We start from the raw sequence: 19243 nt of genomic DNA on the forward strand, positions 1-19243 counted from the left end.
TTGCGCTGGGGCTGATGCACGCACAGCATGGTTGCACTGGGGCTGATGCACACACATCGTGGAGCTGATGCACGCGCAGCGGGGTTGCATTGGGGCTGATGCACGCGCAGCGTGGTTGCATTGGAGCTGATGCACGCGCAGCGTGGTTGCATTGGAGCTGATGCACGCGCAGCGGGGTTGCATTGGAGCTGATGCACACTCAGACAGGCTGCACTGGTGTTGCGCGCGCAGCGATGGTAATTTCCGCCGGAAGTTGGTGTCGAGTGGAGTCGATTCGGGAAAGAAGGTGAGAAAAACCTGATAGAGAGAGAGAGAGAGAGAGAGAAAACCCGGGGAGAGAGGTAGAGAGAGCGAGAAGAAAAACCCGAGGGGGGGGGGGAGAGAGAGAGAGAGAGAGAGAGAAACCCGGGGGGAGGCAGAGAGAAAGAAAACGAAAAACCCGAGGGGAGAGAGAGAGAGAGAAAACCCGAGGGGGGGGGAGAGAGAGAGAGAACGATAGAAAATCTGGGGGGGGGAGAAAGAGAGATAGAAAATCCGGGGGGAGAGAGAGACCAGGGGGTAGGCAGGGAGAGAGAGGAAACCCAGGAGAGAGAATGATAGAAAACCCGGGGAGAGACAGAGAGAGAAAGAAAAACCCGAGGGGAGTGAAAGAGAGAGAGTAAAACCTGAGGGGAGAGAGAGAAACCCAGGGAGAGAAAGAGAAAACCTGGGGGGGGAGAGAGAGAGTAAGAAAACCCGGAGAGAGAGAGTGAGTGAAAACCCGGGGAGAGAGAGAGAGAAAACCCGGGGAGAGTGAGAGAGAGAAAACCCGGGGAGAGAGAGGTTCCTGGGGCGGTGAGAGAGGGGGAGATAACCCGCGGAGAGAGAGAGAGAGAGAGAGAAAACCCGGGGAGAGAGAGAGAGAAAACCCGGGGAGAGGGAGAGAGAGAGAAAACCCGGGGAGAGGGAGAGAGAGAGAAAACCCGGGGAGAGGGAGAGAGAGAGAGAAAACCCGGGGAGAGGGAGAGAGAGAGAAAACCCGGGGAGAGGGAGAGAGAGAGAAAACCCGGGGAGAGAGAGAGAAAAACCCGAGGGGAGAGAGAGAGAAAAACCCGAGGGGAGAGAGAGAGAAAAACCCGAGGGGAGAGAGAGAGAAAAACCTGAGGGGAGAGCGAGGGAAAGAAAACCCGGGGACGGGGAGAGAGAGAGAAAAACCCAAGGGGAGAGCGAGGGAGAGAAAACCCGGGGAGAGCGAGGGAGAGAAAACCCGGGGAGAGAGAGGGAGTGAAAACCCGGGGAGAGAGAGGGAGAGAGAAAACCCGGGAAGAGAGAGAAACCCAGGGAGAGAGAGAGGGAAAGAGAGAAAACGCGGGGGGAGAGAGAGAGAAAACCCGGGAAGAGAGAGAAACCCAGGGAGAGAGAGGGAAAGAGAGAAAACCCGGGAAGAGAGAGAAACCTAGGGAGAGAGAGAGGGAAAGAGAGAAAACGCGGGGAGAGAGAGAAGAAACCCGGGGGGCGGGAGAGGGAGAAAACCCGGGGGGCGGGAGAGGGAGAAAACCCAGGGAGAGAGAGAGGAAACCCGGGGGGCGGGAGAGGGAGAAAACCCGGGGAGAGCGAGGGAGAGAAAACCCGGGGAGAGAGAGGGAGTGAAAACCCGGGGAGACAGAGGGAGAGAAAACCCAGGGAGAGAGAGAGAGAGAGAAAACGCGGGGATAGAGAGAGAGAGAAAACCTGGGAAGAGAGAGAAACCCAGGGAGAGAGAGAGGGAAAGAGAGAAAATGCGGGGGGAGAGAGAGAGAAAACCCGGGAAGAGAGAGAAACCCAGGGAGAGAGAGAGGGAAAGAGAGAAACCCAGGGAGAGAGAGAGGGAAAGAGAGAAAACGCGGGGAGAGAGAGAAGAAACCCGGGGGGCGGGAGAGGGAGAAAACCCGGGGGGAGAGAGAGAGGAAACACGGGGGGCGGGAGAGGGAGAAAACCCGGGGAGAGAGAGAGGAAACCCGGGGGGGCGGGAGAAAGAGGAAACCCGGGGGGGCGGGAGAGGGAGAAAACCCGGGGAGAGAGAGAGGAAACCCGGGGGGGCGGGAGAAAGAGGAAACCCGGGGGGGCGGGAGAGGGAGAAAACCCGGGGAGAGAGAAACCCGGGCGTAGATGGAGAGAGAAAAAGCTGGGGAGAGAGAAAAACCCGGGGGGAGCGAGAGAAAACCCAGGGAGGAGGGAGAGAGAAAACCTGAGAAGAGAGAGAGAGAAAAACCCGAGGGGAGAGCGAAAACCCGAGGGGAGAGAGAGAGGAAACCCAGGGTGAGAGGGAAAGAGAGAAAACCCGGGCAGAGAGAAAGAGGAAACCCGGGGGGCGGGAGAGAGAGAAAACCCAGGGAGAGGGAGAGAAAAACCCGGGGGGAGATGTAGAGAGAGAGAGGGAGGAACCCGGGGGGAGAGAGAGAGAAACCTGGCGGGGGAGGCAGGGACAGAGAGAGAGAAAACCCAGGGAGTGACAGAGAGAGAGAGAGAACGAAAAACCCGGGGGGAGAGAGAGAAACCGGTGGGGGGGAGGCAGAGAGAGAGAGAGAGAGAAAACCCGGGCAGAGACACAGAGAGAGAGAAAGAAAAACCCGAGGGGAGAGAAAGAGAGAGTGTAAAACCCGAGGGGTGAGAGAGAAACCCAGGGAGAGAGAGAGAGAGAGAGAAACCCAGGGAGAGAGAGAGAAAACCTGGGGGGAGAGAGAGAGAGAAAGAAAACCCGAGGGGAGAGAGAGAGAGAAAATCCGGAGGGAGAGAGAGATCGGGAAAACGCGGGGGGGAGAGAGAAACCGGGGAGGGGTGGCAGGGAGAGAGAGAGAAAACCCGGGAGAGAGAATGAGAGAAAACCCGGGGAGAGACAGACAGAGAGAGAGAGAAAAAAAAACCCGAGGGGAGAGAAAGAAAGAGAGTAAAACCCGAGGGGAGAGAGAGAAAACCCGGGGGGAGACAGGCAGAGAGAGAGAGAAAGAAAAACCCGAGGGGAGAGAAAGAAAGAGAGTAAAACCCGAGGGGAGAGAGAGAAAACCCGGGGAGAGACAGACAGAGAGAGAAAGAAAAACCCGAGGGGAGAGAAAGAAAGAGAGTAAAACCCGAGGGGAGAGAGAGAAAACCCGGGGGGAGAGAGAGAGAGAAAGAAAACCTGAGGGGAGAGAGAGAAACCAAGGGAGAGAGAGAGGGAAAGAGAGAAAATCCAGGGAGAGAGAAAAACCCTGGGGGGAGAGAGAAAGAGAGAAAACCCGGGAAGAGAGAGAGAGGGAAAAGCCAGGGAGAGTGGGAGAGAGAGAGAAAACCCAGGGGGGGAGAGAGGGAGAGAAACCTGGGGAGAGAGAGAGAAAAAAACCCGAGGGGAGAGAGAGAAACCCAGGGAGAGAGAGAGAGAGAAAAAGCCGGAAAGAGAGAGAGAAAACCAGGGGGAGAGAGAGAGAGAAAACCCGGGGGGAGAGATAGAAAAACCTGGGGGGAGAGAGAGAGAAAAACCCGGAGAGAGAGAGAGGGAGAAAACACAAGGGGGAAGAGAGAGAGAGAAAACCCAGTGGGGGTAGAGAGAGAGAGAAAAAACCCAGGGAGAGAGAGAAAACCCAGAGAGAGAGAGAAACCCGGGAGGGGAGAAAGGGAGAGAGAGAAAAAGAGGGAAAACCCAGGGGAGAGCGAGAAAGAAAATCCGGGGAGAGAGAGAGAAAACCCGGGGAGAGAGAGAAAAAACGCGGGGGTGGGGGGGGGGGGGGGGGGGGCGTGAGATAGAGAGAGAGAAAACCCAGGGAGCGACAGAGAGAGAGAAAACCCGGGGGCAGGGTAGAGAGAGAGAGAAATCCCGGGGAGGGAGAGAGAAAATCTGGGGAAGGAGAGAGAGAGAAAACTAGGGAGAGAGGTAGAGAGAGAGAGGAAAAACCCAGGGAGAGAGAGGGAGAAAACCCGGGGAGGGAGAGGGAGGGAGGGAGGGAGGAAGAGAAAACCCGAGGAGAGAGAGAGGGAGCGTGAGGGAAGGAGAGAGAGAGAAAATCCAGGGATAGAGGGAGGGAGAGAGAAAGAGAAAGAAAACCCGGGGAGAGGGAGAGAGAAAACCCGGGGAGCGAGAGAGAAAACCCGGGGAGGGTTGTAATGGAGGGAGGGAAAAAGAAGCCTGGGGCGAGAGAGGGAGAGCCCTTTATGGGAGGGAGTAAGTGGACAGTTTGGCATGAGAATCTTAGGGAATGGAGGGTTTGGGAATACAGATCAATTGGGGCGCCGAGCAGGAGCAGGGGTTGGAAGCTAGGAGCCAGGGAAGAGGGTAGGAGCTGGGGGCCAGGTGGGGTGGTGGGAGCTGGGAGCTGGGGGAGGAACTGGAGAGACCGTAGGGGTAGGGGGAGTGAGGGCGGTGCTGGGGGAGGGTGCCGGGGAGCGAGAAAGAAAACCCGGGGAGAGTGAGAAAAAACGCGGGGGGGGTGGCGAGAGATAGAGAGAGAGAAAACCCGGGGGCGGGGTAGAGAGAGAGAGAGAAATCCCGGGGAGGGAGGGAGAGAGAGAGAGAAACACGGGAAGAGAGAGAAAATCTGGCCAACACCACCCCCACAGGCTACCCCAACCCCACACACCCAACACCACCCCCACAGGGAGCCCCTCGGGGAGGGGATGGAAGGGCCTTGCTGGTGGAGGTTTTGGGGGTGTGCAGGGATGGCGTAGACTCTGGGGGAGGTGTTGGAGGTCGGGGGGTGGGTGTTGGGGTTGTGAGGGGCGGTGTTGCCTGCCGGGAGGGTGTTGGGGGGTGGGGTAGCCTGTTGGGGTTGTGGGGGGTGTGGTAGCCTGTGGGGAGGTGGGGGGTGGGGTAGCCTGTAGGGGTGGGTGTTGGGGGTGTGTGTGGGTGTTGGGAGCGGGGTAGCCTGTGGGGATGGTGTTGAGTGTGTGGGGGTGGGGTAGCCTGTGGGGGTGGTGTTGGGTGTGGGGTAGCCTGTGAGGGTGGTGTTAGGCGTGTGGGGGTGGTGTTGGGTGTGGGGTAGCCTGTGGGTGTGGTGTTGGGTGTGTGGGGTTGGGGTAGCCTGTGGGGGTGGTGTTGGATGTGTGGGGTTGGGGTAGCCTGTGGGGGTGGTGTTGGATGTGTGGGGTTGGGGTAGCCTGTGGGGGTGGTGTTGGGTGTGTGGGTTTGGGGTAGCCTGTGGGGGTGGTGTTGGATGTGTGGGGTTGGGGTAGCCTGTGGGGGTGGTGTTGGGTGTGTGGGTTTGGGGTAGCCTGTGGTGGTGGTGTTGGGCGTGTGGGGGTGGTGTTGGGTGTGGGGTAGCCTGTGGGTGTGGTGTTGGGTGTGTGGGGTTGGGGTAACCTGTGGGGGTGGTGTTGGATGTGTGGGGTTAGGGTAGCCTGTGGGGGTGGTGTTGGATGTGTGGGGTTGGGGTAGCCTGTGGGGGTGGTGTTGGATGTGTGGGGTTGGGGTAGCCTGTGGTGGTGGTGTTGGGCGTGTGGGGGTGGTGTTGGGTGTGGGGTAGCCTGTGGGGGTGGTGTTGGGTGTGTGGGGTTGGGGTAGCCTGTGGGGGTGGTGTTGGGTGTGGGGTAGCCTGTGGGTGTGGTGTTGGGCATGTGGGGGTGGTGTTGGGTGTGAGGTAGCCTGTGAGGGTGGTGTTGGGTGTGGGGTAGCCTGTGGGTGTGGTGTTGGGCGTTGGGCATGTGGGAGTGGTGTTGGGTGTGGGGTAGCCTGTGGGTGTGGTGTTGGGTGTGTGGGGTTGGGGTAGCGGGTGGGATTTGGTGGGGGTGGGGTTGCTGTTGGCAGAAACCCTCCTTGTGTCCTCACGCCTGACAGCAGGAGGAAAGTTGTGCTTGTCGCAGGTCAGTCATGTCAGTCTGGACATTGCTGCAGAAGCTCCTTAGCCCAGCCATTCTCACCTGCCAGGAGCTTCGAGGACTGAGATGCCAATGATTGACAGCACTCACAACCTCTCTGATCCTGAGGCAGCTCAAACTGCCTGTGCAGTATAACATCCAGGATTAGGCTTAAAGTGCCAGGTCATATCCCCAACAAGAAAAAGTCCCACTTGCTCGAGGTCCCCAATATTCTGAAGAAGTTTGATAGGGTAGATATAGAGAAGTTGTTTCTGCTTGTGGGCGAGATGAAATGCAGAGTGTATAATATAAGATAGTCACCAATAAATCCAATAGATTTCACAAACAGCAAGGTACCTGGCTCTTCTGGTTATGACCCCTCGAGCATCTGCAGGACTTGTGACAGTAAATGTGCTAGAGAATGCGCCACTTACCTGGATGGGTGGGGCCAAAATGACACTTGGGAAACTTCCTTTCAGCCAGAGCGGTCTGCTGGATTGGTGCCCCTGCTGCTGAGCACCATCGCGATCCCATCCACAACTGGTGGTGTGTGCCTGCAGCACGCGCTACGTACCGGATGAATGGCAGCCACTGGCCAAGCTCACTACGACAGCACTTTACACCCCTGACCTCTACCGTCAAGAGCAGCAAGAGGGGCGAAGCCTGACTTGCTTGCAGGCCTCTGTTCCTGCAACGCCACCGGGTCCCTGAATTCTCCTGTTTAAAACATTGTGGGAGGCATCACCAGTGATAGGACTGCTGCATTTAACTGTGCTGTGTCTCCTGGCAGCTGGAGAGACAGGTGCCGGTTAATGGTGTCGAGTTTATTGTGTCTCTTTGTGAGGGAGCTTGAGGCAGGCACCACGGCATGTGACTGGGAGATCAAGAATGCTGCTCACTTGCAAGTCTAAGATAGGGAAGACCACAGAGGTTGGGGATATTGTTCTCCCGCTTGTTTGTGCAGAGGTTGGAAATTGGGAATAATATTGTGGGATAGAGGTTGGGGGTGCTGTTGTCACAGCAAGGTACGGACCGGAAAGTTGGGTGCAGCATTTTAGGCGGGCCTGTTGCCTTTGTCAGGTAGAGGTTAAAAGAATATGCCTGGTGGTTGAAGCAGTTTGCCAAACGGTTTCTGTCTGTCTCGTTACAGATTACCGAGTCAAGGCTTCCAGACTGAATCCATTGCAGTATTATTCCAACCTGAAGTGCATTGCTGAGACTGAGGGAGCCATGCTGGACCGGGATCTCGGGTAGGTACCATACTGGCATTCCACCGCTGTATCATCACCTCTTTCCCTGCCTCTTCCCTCTCTGCTGGCAACCAAGCTCCCTGAGATGGGAATACCTTCCAGATGAAGACTATATAGCTTCCAACAAGAGCTTGCAAACCTTACCGATAAACGGAGGCTGTGTGAATGCCTGGGTTGGGATCGAAAGCCTTGGGGGTGGTCCACAGCTTTGACACAAGGTCCAGAGGCCTCTGAATGGATAAAAGTAGTGAGTGCACCAGACCACAGTGCTGTAAAAATTTACAAGGATAACACCAGAACTGAGAGGAAAGATTGAACAGGCTCTTAGTAAGAAAAGACTGATAGAGATCTTCAAGATTCTGAAAGGCTAGGCATTTCCTTTGGAGAGACCACGAATAGATGATCGCTACCAATAAATGTCTTGAAGGGGAAACTAGGGCAAAAGGAATGAACTACACTGATAGGGTTAGATCAGTAGGGGGTGTGAGGAGGCTCGAGTGGAACACAAACCCCATAAAGCACCAGTTAATGTCCAGTCACTCTGCCAACGTGTTCCCTTCCCAAATTGAGATGCAAAACCATAGATGAAACACCAAGTTTATGGCACAGAAGGAGGCCATTCAGCCCATTGAGTCCATACTGGCTGTCTGTACAGTCCAGTCAGTCCCATTCCCTCCTGTTCAGCGTCTGAATGGATGGGCCGTTTACTTTGTTTCTTTGAGGGACTGAATGGCTTACTCCTGCTATTTAGCACAGGGAGGGTCAGACCAGCATCTTCCTCGGAAACTATTGCTGCAGAATTCATACTTTGTGCTGCCCTGATTTGAGTTCCTGAATTAGATGTGGTTCTGTAGGGGCGTTGAGTAGATAATGGGGAAAGCTTCTTTTTAAATGGGAGGAGCTGTGTTTTGGTCACATGTTACCTTTGATTTGGGACCGTTGAGCTGCCATCAGGATGAGGTGAGTGCGACACTCAAATTGCTCAACAAATAGTGCTTGTAATAAGCTATGTGGAACAGTAATTATGGTTTAGTAATACAGTTGTAGTGATTGTTAATGATGAGGCAGGATTTAGCACTGAACAGTATCCAGAGCTTGGGTAATGACTTGGGACAGAGAGCTTTCTGAGCTTGGCGGACACTGCAATGCATTCACATCTACTCTGGTGTTTATTAATAGTTAAAATTCAGGTTGTAGTTCGTGTGCCATTTGGGTCGCAGCTGATTGTTGAATTTGGTGAATTGGTGATCGTTATTATTGGCAACAGGAAGGCATCCCAGCCCAGAGTTATATAGCAACCGTGATAGTGAGAGCAGAACATTGATGTTTGAACTCTGGTTCCCCCTCTCAGTACCTGAGAGAAAAATCACAAGCCCCTCCTTCTATAGCAGTTGGGAGAGTTGTGTTAGATTATTGGTGGATAGATTGCAACTGTGTGCCACCCAAACAGGCGCTGTTGGATTGTGGAGATGGTGCATGTGCATGTAAAATGGGCTTTCGTTCATCAGCAAAGCTGAAGTGGTCGGTAGTTAGAGCATGAGTTCTTGAAGGCAGGTTCTGTTAGAGATTTTTCTCTTTTTATTTTATGAAGCCTCGCTGCCCTTGGTTACTGTTTCACTTCCATTTTCAAATTTTCAACTTCAATTAATAAATCTGGAATTGAAAGCTAGTCTCAGTAATGGTGACCATGAAACTATCATCGATTGCCGTAAAAACCCACCTGGTTCACTAATGCCCTTTAGGGAAGGAAATCTGCCGTCCTTACCCGGTCTGGCCTACATGTGACTCTAGACCTGCAGCAATGTGGTTGACTCTTAACTGCCCTCTGAAATGACCGAGCAAGCCGCTCAATTCAAGGGCAATTAGGGATGAGGAATAACCGCTGGCCTTGCCAGTGACGTCCACATCCCATGAAAGAATTTTTTAAAATAGAGCACTGGGTTATAACATTCATAGCTTTGCACCTTTAATCTGTGAGGAAACTAAACTATGGGCTAGGATCCACGAGGAACCTATGTCCTTTCCCATAGATCTAGGCACCTTCAAAGACCGGTTCCAAGTAACACAGCGAATGAAGAAGGTTGCCCACCTGTCCTCAGCGTTCTAGCACTGCAAGGTCCAGGGAATGCAGAAAATGTTAGCTTAACAACAAAGAATAATGTACAAAAGACCGATGTTAAGCATGGCAGAAATTAACATCACTGCTTTCACCTTAATTCGCAGTCTGACCCCGTCTTATCCTCCCACGTATCCGGAGCCCGCCATTGGGTAAGGACTTTTTTGGTTCTGTTGTTTTGGAATAGCTCTCGTTGAAGGGACTGTGCGGTCAGTTACCTGACACCTTTTTATGATAATTTAAAGAACAAGTTAACAATTTTAAGCTTCTCCCAGTGTTTCAGATACAATTCTGGGCAAACAGTTGACGATTATTAGCGAAAGCTGGCAAGCTGGATATAGTCCGTTTCTGTGTTACCTGTCTAAACACAATAGTTGTGTATTGCCTGGTAACTGCGCATCATAGGGTATTGGTGATATTAATGACAATATCATCCCATTGATTTCTAGGCTATCCAAGATACGCCAGATCCCTGGTTGGCTTTATAGAAGATTATAATGTTGCGACTATTATCAGGCTGTAATTTCAGAATTGTAAGTGATCCTGAGCAATAGAGGGATCTCTATTGCGCTTGTCATATAGTCACAGATCTGATTGCCCCACCTAACTGATACCTTCCTGCAATTTCAGAAGACACACACCTTATATGTCACAGCCGGAGTACAGGATCTACGAGCTCAACAAACGCCTTCAGAACTGGACCGAGGTGAGCAGTTTCAGGTTCATCTTGCCAGCAGAGTTCAAAGTCTGTGTGGTTTTTGAACTGCGCACCTATGTTAGTCACCATCTTTGAGCTGGATTGTTGCTTTCTGCTGAATGCAACGTTTACCAGTGCATCTTGCCTACTGATTAGAAACCTGCGAAGCGATTGGGAAGGCCGGCTGCTTGGAGTTTGTGGTGGCAATGATTGGTGATGCTCACAATATTTTGTTTTTTGCTCTCAGTTCACTGCTGTCTCTTTCTGAAGATGAAAGTGAGAGATTTGGTGTCGTGGGGTCATTTATGTCACTGAAGGACGCCATTCGGCCCATCAAGTCCATGCTGGCTCTCCAAGATCAGCCCAGTCAGTCCTATTCCCCCCGCTCTATCCCCGCTAGATAATTATTCCCCTCAAGTGCCTATTCGATTTCCTTTTGAAATCATTCATTGTCCCACTTCCACCACCCTCGTAGTGGTGAGTTTTAGGCCTTTACACTTGCTGTGTAAAATGTTCTCCCTCACATCCCCTACTCCCTGTATCCCTTGCCCAAAAAGTTAAATCTGTGTCCCCCTAGTCCTTGCACCATCAGCTAATGGGAACAGCTTTTGTTTGTCTACATTATCTAAACCTGTCAGAATCTTGTCCACCTCTATCAAATCTCCCCCCAATCTCCTTTGCTCCAAGGAGAACAACCCCAGCTTCTCCAACCTAACCTTGTAGCTAAAACCCCATATCCCTGGAACCATTCTGGTAGATCTCCTCCACGCCCTCTCAAATACCCTCACATCCTTACTAAGGTATGACCAGAACTTTATTTAGAACAAAGACAAATACTATATACAAATACTGTGTATAAATACAAATACCATTGATTTCTGTGGATTCTGACTGTTATTGTCCATGTCCTTTGCTGTCTCTCTGTGTTTTATTGTTTCACTTCCTTGGATGAAAACTAACTTATTTTCTTATTGGGCTTCTCAGTTCGGTGGGTGTCCAGGGTCTTACACCCTCTGTGACTCATTGCTGCTGTGATTTTTCATGTAGGAGTGTGACAACCTTTGGTGGGATGCCTTCACCACTGAGTTTTTTGAGGATGATGCAGTGTTAACTGTGGCTTGCTGCCTGGAAGACGGACCAAAGAGATACAGTGAGTTGATACTATGCCCAGTCTAGGCACACCTCAAGCCAACCTGTATAACCATACCTGTCAGTTTAAAGACATGCACTGGTGTGATGTGGCAAGGAAAATTCTGCTGCTGTTCAAAGCTACAAATAATAATTTGAGGGGCCACTGATAAACTGTGCTGGGCAATGTGGAAAGAGATTATATTCCACAAATATCCTCTGTACCCAACTTGGTACATCAATAACCCATACGTAGTAATACAGTAAACTCTCTTCTGAATTATTCATACATGGCAGAGCAGTAATTTTGTTCTTCTGGAAGATCCACATTCTACAAGCTGCTTAGAAGCTTAAAGCTCAATCTATGATAATAGTCAGTTTTTGTCTGTCTGGATTGTTTTGATTCTTCAGTTCGAGGGGCGCATCTATTGGTGGGTTTATTTGGTTGGGGTGTGCCTGGTGCATGCAGAGACACATAGGGTGCACATAAGACAGGAGCACGTGACGCACTTGCAGCTGCCAGCTGCGAGGTGGGGCTCTTGGTGGAGATCAAAAACAGCGGAGGGTAAGGAGTCCTAGAACAGCGTTAACCTGGGGTGGAGTGGGAACTAGCACAAAGTTACCCTGGGCAGCCCTAGGACAACGTTACCCAGGGGTTCTAGAACAACGTTACCCTGGGGAGCCCTAGAACAGTATTACCCTGGGGAGCCCTAGAACAACGTTACCCTGGCTGGATTGTTTCCATGCAGAATGGCATGGGAAGGGTTGAATGCATGGGATGGCATGGATGGGCATGGCATGGGAAGGGTGAATGAGGCAATGGAATTGGTTAAGTACAGAAAAAAGGCAGGAGCAATTGTTTCAAGCAACTTACTCTTCAAAGGCTAGTCTTTGTGCTAAAAGTGAAGATGTGCTAGGTTTGAATGAAAAGGTTTTTGAAAAGCTCTCAGGTGGATTAAAAGGATACATCAGCATTGATTCTAGATGAAGAAGATGATAACAGTCTGTTCTCTCCAGAGCTTTTACACAGTCTAACTCTGTTGGGCACTGCATAAACTCAAGGAAAGGGCAGATATAATGTTGCTACGAAATGTGAATCTGAAATAAGGACTTTGTCATGAAACATGATTGATAGTTAGGAAGCTGTTTTCTTCGATACTGACATTTTGACAGGCAGGTTCCAAGGAAATAGAATGTTTAAATCTCAAATAACATTGAGCCCATCAGATTAAAACCTGCCTTTTCTACTCAGGAGAAAACAGTTCCTCATTAGACTTTCCGATTCTATGACTATAAACAAGTCACAAGGCAGACTTTTGACTAATTTGTATTTATATTCCTCAGCCTGGTTTTACACAGTGACAGCTTTATGAAGCTTTTTCCAGAGTGACAAGGTTTGATTCTGTTCAAGTCTTGGGTGAAAGAATAACTCGAAATCCTGTATTTGAAGAAATGCCGCTACATAAAGATAATATTTTGTGGGTTTCTGCAAGTTGCATTCGAAAATCCTCATCGGAGTTTTGAAATTTATAGCTCTTTTTTTCCCCCTCTGTTTCCACACAGCGATTGGCCGGACTCTAATCCCTCGATATTTCCGAAGTATCTTTGATGGTGGGGCAACAGATCTTTATTTTAACCTGAAGCACTCGAAGGAATCATTCCATGGCAACCTGGTGATCCTGGACTGTGACCTGTGCAGCATGGTCACACTGCACAACAAACCCATCTTCACCAAGGTAGGTGTGGTCTGCGCAGCCAGTTGTAGTCGGGATGTGGGCGCTTTGAATTCCTGCTACTTCTGTCAACTGGCAGTGCAGACCAGTGGGACAGTCATTTCTCTTGCTTCTTTCTAATGAATTTTTTGCGCTCACTGAAATACAGAGAGGGCTCAAGGATGAAGAATTGAGGAATTGATCTGCATCACTTCTCTGACCTCGGAGGTTTAGTTCAAGAGTCGCTGGCATAAAAATATAAGAAATATGAGCCTGCTCCGCCATTCAATATGATCATAGCTGATCCTTGACCTCAAGTCCACTTTCCCGCCGGCTCCCCACATCCCTTGATTCCTGAGAGAGCAAAAATCTGTCTGTCTCAGCCATAAACCTACTCAACGATGAAGCATCCACAGACCTCTGGGGTAGACAATTCCAAAGATTCACAACCCTCTGAGTGAAGAAATTTCTCCTCATCTCAGTCCTAAATGATCAGCCCCTAATTTTGAAGCTGTGCCCTCGTGACATTCCCTGACAGCCTTTCAAAGTCTACCTTGTCAAGTCCCTTCAGAAACTTGTATGTCTTAATGTGATCACTTCTCATTCTTCTAAACTCCAGAGAGAATAGGCCCACTTTTCTCTGCGTTTCATCATAGGACAACCCTCTCATCTCAGAGACCAATCTAGTGAACCTTTGCTGTGCCGCCTCCAATGCAAGTTTACCCTTTCTTAAATGCAGAGTCAAAACTGTACACAGTACTCCAGGTGTAGCCTCACTGAAGCCCTACCATGCAGCAAGAAGACTTCCTTATTCTTGTACTCCAATCCCCTGGCAATATAGACCAACATGCCATTTGCCTTTCTAATTGCTTGCTGCACCCGCATGCTAACTTTCTGCATTCCTTATACAAGTACGCCCAAGTCTCTCTGAACATCAACATTTTGAAGCTTCCCACCTTGTCAAAATACTCGGCAGAGACATTACTACTTATGTGATGTATGTGTTTGGTCAATTTTCTAGTTTAGCGATTTATTTTAGACTTTTTAATTGAGAAATCCAATTGAAGGGTCCAGCCTCACCATGCAGAGGATTACAGGATGATGGAAAGGCTGCGAATCCCGATTTCTATGGTGCAATGTTGTCGGGTGGGAATTCAGCCTGTGGATGGCAGATTAGGAATTCAGGAAGCGGAAGAGAGGGAATTCGGTGAAGGACCATAGCTATGGTAAACGGTACCCAGGTGGATTGAGAGAGAGAGTTCAGCTTGTGCTTGTCTCCTGTCTCAGGTATGCACGGAAGGCCGCCTCTACCTGGAGTTCACCTTCGATGACTTAATGCGTATCAAAAATTGGCATTTTAACATCAGGCAAAATCGCGAGCTGCTCTCACGCAGTATCCTTGCAACGCACGTGAGTATCTGAGTTTTCTTTAACTAATTAATCTCCCTCAGCTGTTTGGCCTCCATATACAGTTGGATAAACTGTTGCCCTTAATGGGTTAGCTAGCTAGCCCGCAACTTTTGCTATCTTTCCCACTGCAAAACAAGCCTGATTCTGCTATGCCAAAGAATCTCACTCCTTTCTCATTGGCAGCTGTTTTATTTCTGGACACCAAGGGGGAAAAAAATATAAATGCAATTTAATTTCTGTCAGAAGTTTATGTATCTTACACTTTACATTTCTCCTTGAGTTTTTGCTACCTTATAGAGTGGAAGTATGTCATCGAGCAAATTGGTACTGGTATCTCCTGCCAGTCAGCTGGCTGGGTACCAGCAGCCAAAATAAGGGCCTGCTTCACTTGCAAAATGATTGTCGGATAGCTTAGAGCTCATAATACAATCATACTGTGCAGCAGAGGCCATGCACCCTGTCGTACCTGTGCTGGCTCTTTGGAGCTGCGAAGTTGCAAGAGGTGGTTTGATGCTTATCACAGTGTGGACTGGGTGCTTGATGAAATCTATACAGAGTTACTAAACTGTGTGCTGAGGCTGAGCAGCCCTAGAAGTGCACAGGCTCCCACAGTCCTTGTACAAATTCAACACTTAGAATGCGTGTAGGGAAAGCAGCAGCTATGTATTATTTCTCCGACCCAGGTAATAAATTGTTCTGAGCTCCCTGTACAATTCGACTACAAGAAGTGGCTAAATTCATATTTGTCTACCTGAGCAAGCTAATTTAACAAAAAACATTTCAAACCGGGTCATTGTAGTGATAAAAATTGGCCTGTTTTGTGAAAGGATTTACTTTGATTGCAGCCAGTGATAAGTTAATTATTGCAAAATGAAAGTGTAATGTGTTTTTCTATGTCACTAGTATTATTTGCTCTAACTAAGTGTTACACGGTTAATGATTCTCCGTCCCAACAAAAGCCCCCTTTCTCCATCAATTTTACTGCCATAATCACAGTATTTTTTTTTATAGGCCCAGGATCCCCCGATGTTGGAGCAGTTATCCAACAGCATCACCCGCTCTGGCCTCACAAACTTCACCCTTAACTACCTCAGAGTAAGTATGAAGTCTAAGCAGGAAACCCATAGCTGAAAATAAACAGAAGGCCACTTTGGTGTACAACTCTGCTCTCTTTCTTTAAGAATGTGTTGAGTTGGTATGAACCTGCCATTGCGTGCCTTTAAGGTCAACTGATGAGTGTTAATAGGAAGGCAGTTATTCCCTTCTCTGTATCCTAACCTCACAGTGTTTGTCAAGACAGTATTGAAGGAGCTTTACTCTTCTAACTGTGTTGTCGCTAACCTGACGGGGCTTAAAAGTGGTCTGCAACACTAGTGTACATTTTTTGTAGCGCAGTAGTGGGTTGCCATCTATTGGCTAGTTCCGGTTTGGCAGTCAGTAACTAGCAAACATTTGACTGTGTGGTGTCTGATTACAAGGTAAACCATCTTTGAAAACTGAAATAAAGTAACTGGGAAGTTAGACATGAGAGTGTTGGGTTTGGGTGATGAAGCTTATTAATGTCCTTTAATCTTTCGTGAAAAGGGTACTTTTTTTTTCTCCCTACCAGACTGCGCCATTGTTTTATAAAAATATCAATTTTATCTTCACCTCGATGAGAAACTCCCATCTCTTGATGGATCCGCTCTTTGCAATGGAACTGCTCTGGGACATTGTCTAATTACAGCCATTGAGGGAAGGAGTTGCTTGAGGGGCTACATTGGTGGGCAGTAAAATAGCTAAGAAGATAATAACTTTCTTCTATATAAAGGGGTGATACTTTGAACAAACAGTACCAACATTTGAAGAAAGATTTGGATAATTTTTTGGCTGTGAAGATGAGTAAGGTATAGAATATCGCATGTGCTCTTTCAAATCTTGGGGTTGTTCAAAAAGCTTACAATAATCTCTCCTGACATGTTATCTGGAAAGTATTCCCGAAGAGAGAGACCTGTTGCCGAAACTTCCTGTCTTACACTTATCAGGACAAATGCAAGAATGCCAAATTTCAAACAATCACAACAATTTATACTACAGGAGAAAAGGGTGCTGATTGGTTGGCACGTCGACTCTGATTGGCTGAGGTGTTGCCATTGCAATTGTCCTAATGAGTGCAAGACGGAAAGCTTTGGCAACATGTCTCTCTTTTCAGCAATATTCAAGTCCTGTACCACCAAGGAACTGAAAATATTCCTCTTCGTGTTTGCCAAACATGATCACGATATGCAAGGAATACAAATTAGTGGAAGTTGCAGCAAGGGATTATTTAGGATTCATTTCTGAGCTCACAGATCAGACAGGTTAACTGTTAGAGCTAAAAATTAGATTCGCGGGCTGATTTGTGTGATTTTTTTTTTAACCTGTTTCCTCAAACTAGCTTTGCGTCATTCTGGAGCCAATGCAGGAACTGATGTCCAGACACAAAACCTATAACCTAAGCCCTCGAGATTGCCTGAAGACCTGCCTGTTTCAGAAGTGGCAGCGGATGGTCGCTCCTCCTGGTAAGAGGCTGAGGGGGGGGCGGTGCAGAGATGGCCTGTCACGTGCTCTAACCAGCAGAAAGGAACGTTTATATTTCAGAAGTGCCAAAGGTGAAGACTATTTTCAACTCACGTTACAGCTGAAAGTACAGTAGCCCCTAAAAACCAGACTGTGTCCTGCAAGTTACATGCGGCAACACGGCCCAGCCAATACGCTACATTACCTGTTGCAGCACAGGCTAGAGTCAGCGCTATGTTGTACACTGCAGAGCCAGCTCTGTAGGACTAAGTACAGCACAGCTCCTAGCATGGGACAGTAGCCAGCAAAGTAAGACTGCGAAACAAGGGCTTTCGCCTCTGATTACCTCTGACCCATTTGCTGAAAGCAAGGGGTATACATGAACACCAAGGGTTTAGAAATTCCTAATTAGCAAAGGTGAAGAGAATTTCTGTTCATCGCTAATTCCTGACCTACGAACAAAATAGTGTTTTTTAGCATTTGTGCTTCAAAGGCCTGTTCCTGTAACTTCATTAGTAGGTCATTGATTGTGGCAAAAAGTGCACATCCTCCTGTTGCTTTTGAGGGTGAGGGCAAAGTCAGAATTTTTTGATTCATACGCTCACACACACAGTACAGTGTGTGCTCGGGCGGAGTGCCTCCATGTTTAAACAGAGAGAGACCTGCTGTCCATTGGAATTCCAAAACTGTCCCTCGCCTTCACTTTTCTCCGCCTTGTTTTCACGCAGCCGAACCGGTCCGGCCGCCCACGGCCAAGCGGCGGAAGAGGAAGCAGTCTGGTGGCAACACGTCTGGCGCAGGGCCAGCCAGCAACAGCAGCGGAGGCAGCAAGAAGAAGAGCAGCCCGGCTGCAGGCTTCAACCTGTCCACTCAGGTACCTGTAAGCATCCTTTTCTCTGTCGGTTAAACCATTGTCTCTGTGACTGCCACTGACACCACGAAGCCAGCTGGCCTCTTTACACAGACTTTGGGAGAGCCTGGAGTTCCCCGTTAGGGCAGCCTGCGAGTAATGTGGAGATGGCTTACGGTTTACCCCTGGGTGTTTGGGGTGTGGGGGGGTCCACTCATGTTTTTCTATCGCTTCGACTGGATTGAGGGAGGTTTTTCCCTCGTACTTTCTGTTGGTAGTGCAAGTCTAGTTTTATCCCCAGGTTTGGGTGGCCCAGATAAATAATAAGCTGGTGCTGGTGCGAAACAATCTCTGGCGGACAGTTGCCCCACGTCGGAGGGGAGCCCTAATAGATGGGTGACATTCACAACCCTGTGGGAGCAGAAATGATGGCTGCCAACTGGCAATCAGGCAGCCAGGACTAGAAAACAGAGCGATCGCTTTAACGCTAGCCGCTGCCAACATCCCACTGGCGTTGCTGCCTCACTTTGCACAGGCAGAGAATGAGATGAGGGGTGGTGGGCGAGGAGCTGCCAGAGAAGGGAGGCATTAAGAGCATTGTGAAGCAGAGGAGGGTGAGGAATAAGCTGGTGTTGCAGGAGGTTGGGGGGCGGGGAGGTGGTGGGGGGGAAATGCGGCGTGAGTGAGATATGCAGTTAGAGGAGTTCTTTCAATGAGGATGGCGGGGACTGGTAGCTAGGCCATGAATTTAGAGCTGAGGCCCTTGGGTTATTTCCTGGGCACATGGAGCTGAGGAAGGGTGGGCTCATGAGGCACATGCTGGAATTTGACATCAGCTTGGCAAGGATAGAGCCAGGAAGCCAGCAGGAGAGTTTGCTGGAGAAAGCTTTGAGACAAAACCAGAGTGATACAACATCCAGCTGAATTAAGAGTCTCTTATTTTCCATTTAAAATGCACAGTGCCATAACCTTGAATCCCCTTAGAAAGCCAGCCCTCACTCAGTCATCAATACCCTTTGGACAGGAACAACCCTGACCCTTTTTTGGAGTTGCGTTCAAAAGCAGGAAATGAGGGCGGTAAACATTAGTGTAAGTGCTGTGTAAACAGGTCTGCTGGGCTCAAGGGTGGGGCCGGGTTTGAGCGCCTTGGCTGAGTTCCCATTCTTAGACTGAAGAATGGTGAAGCCAACTGGCCAATAGACTGGCGAGAATATATTTTGACACCTTTGAGGTGCTTTCTGGTGGCCATTCTATTTGACAAGCGGCTTCTTGTGTTTCGGATGTAGTTGTCGCTTTGGCCACATTGGCCTATTTGTGGTTGTAGGGGGAGCTGTCAGCGAGCTCTTGCATTACCCCTTCCCTTTCACTCTGCTGCTTTCCTCTCTGTTTCTGATACGGTGATTTGGCTAGTTCTAACCCTGACTGTTTTAGGGTCTGGGGAGTAGGGTTTGTGGAGAAGTATCTGTTTTCAGTGCAGTGACTTGCTGTGTTCTTTACATTTTGACATTCTCCCTTACTGGAAAATCTCAAGTGTTCGTGGAGATTTCCTTTGAGGCAATGCTGAATTGCTGCTTCAAATTACCGTATTGAACCTTGACCATGATTCCCCACATCACTCTGTATTGTCCCAGTGATATCTCCCTGTCTTGAAGTCCAGCACCGTGTCAGGGATTTATTTCAGTTCCAGATGTCGATGAGGTGACCTCGGAAGCCTAAAGCTGGAAAATGGTCCCCATTTTGTGGAGATTAATTTGATGGCAT

The 19243-nt window shown here is 49.4% G+C and overlaps 1 protein-coding gene across 5 annotated transcripts in view; it reads left to right on the plus strand.

Moving 5' to 3' along the window:
- The first annotated feature begins 224 nt into the window (after nucleotides 1-224).
- LOC144694940 (LIM domain-binding protein 1-like) overlaps nucleotides 225-19243 on the plus strand; it is a 28057-nt gene continuing 9038 nt past the window's right edge. For 3 of the 5 annotated variants that reach the window (XM_078565727.1, XM_078565729.1, XM_078565725.1), the window contains exons 1-10: nucleotides 225-286; nucleotides 6932-7031; nucleotides 9255-9299; nucleotides 9778-9853; nucleotides 10892-10994; nucleotides 12536-12708; nucleotides 13972-14094; nucleotides 15106-15189; nucleotides 16511-16634; nucleotides 17361-17506. In XM_078565727.1, coding sequence (XP_078421853.1) covers nucleotides 7012-7031; nucleotides 9255-9299; nucleotides 9778-9853; nucleotides 10892-10994; nucleotides 12536-12708; nucleotides 13972-14094; nucleotides 15106-15189; nucleotides 16511-16634; nucleotides 17361-17506 — 894 coding nt within the window. In that variant the 5' untranslated portion in view covers nucleotides 225-286; nucleotides 6932-7011. Of the gene's footprint in view, nucleotides 287-6931; nucleotides 7032-9254; nucleotides 9300-9777; nucleotides 9854-10891; nucleotides 10995-12535; nucleotides 12709-13971; nucleotides 14095-15105; nucleotides 15190-16510; nucleotides 16635-17360; nucleotides 17513-19243 lie in introns of all 5 variants that reach the window. The other 2 variants (XM_078565728.1, XM_078565726.1) reach the window with 2 other exon arrangements.

This window comes from Cetorhinus maximus, chromosome 20 (genome assembly GCF_964194155.1).
Source record: "Cetorhinus maximus chromosome 20, sCetMax3.hap1.1, whole genome shotgun sequence".
Classification (NCBI taxonomy): Eukaryota; Metazoa; Chordata; class Chondrichthyes; order Lamniformes; family Cetorhinidae; genus Cetorhinus; species Cetorhinus maximus.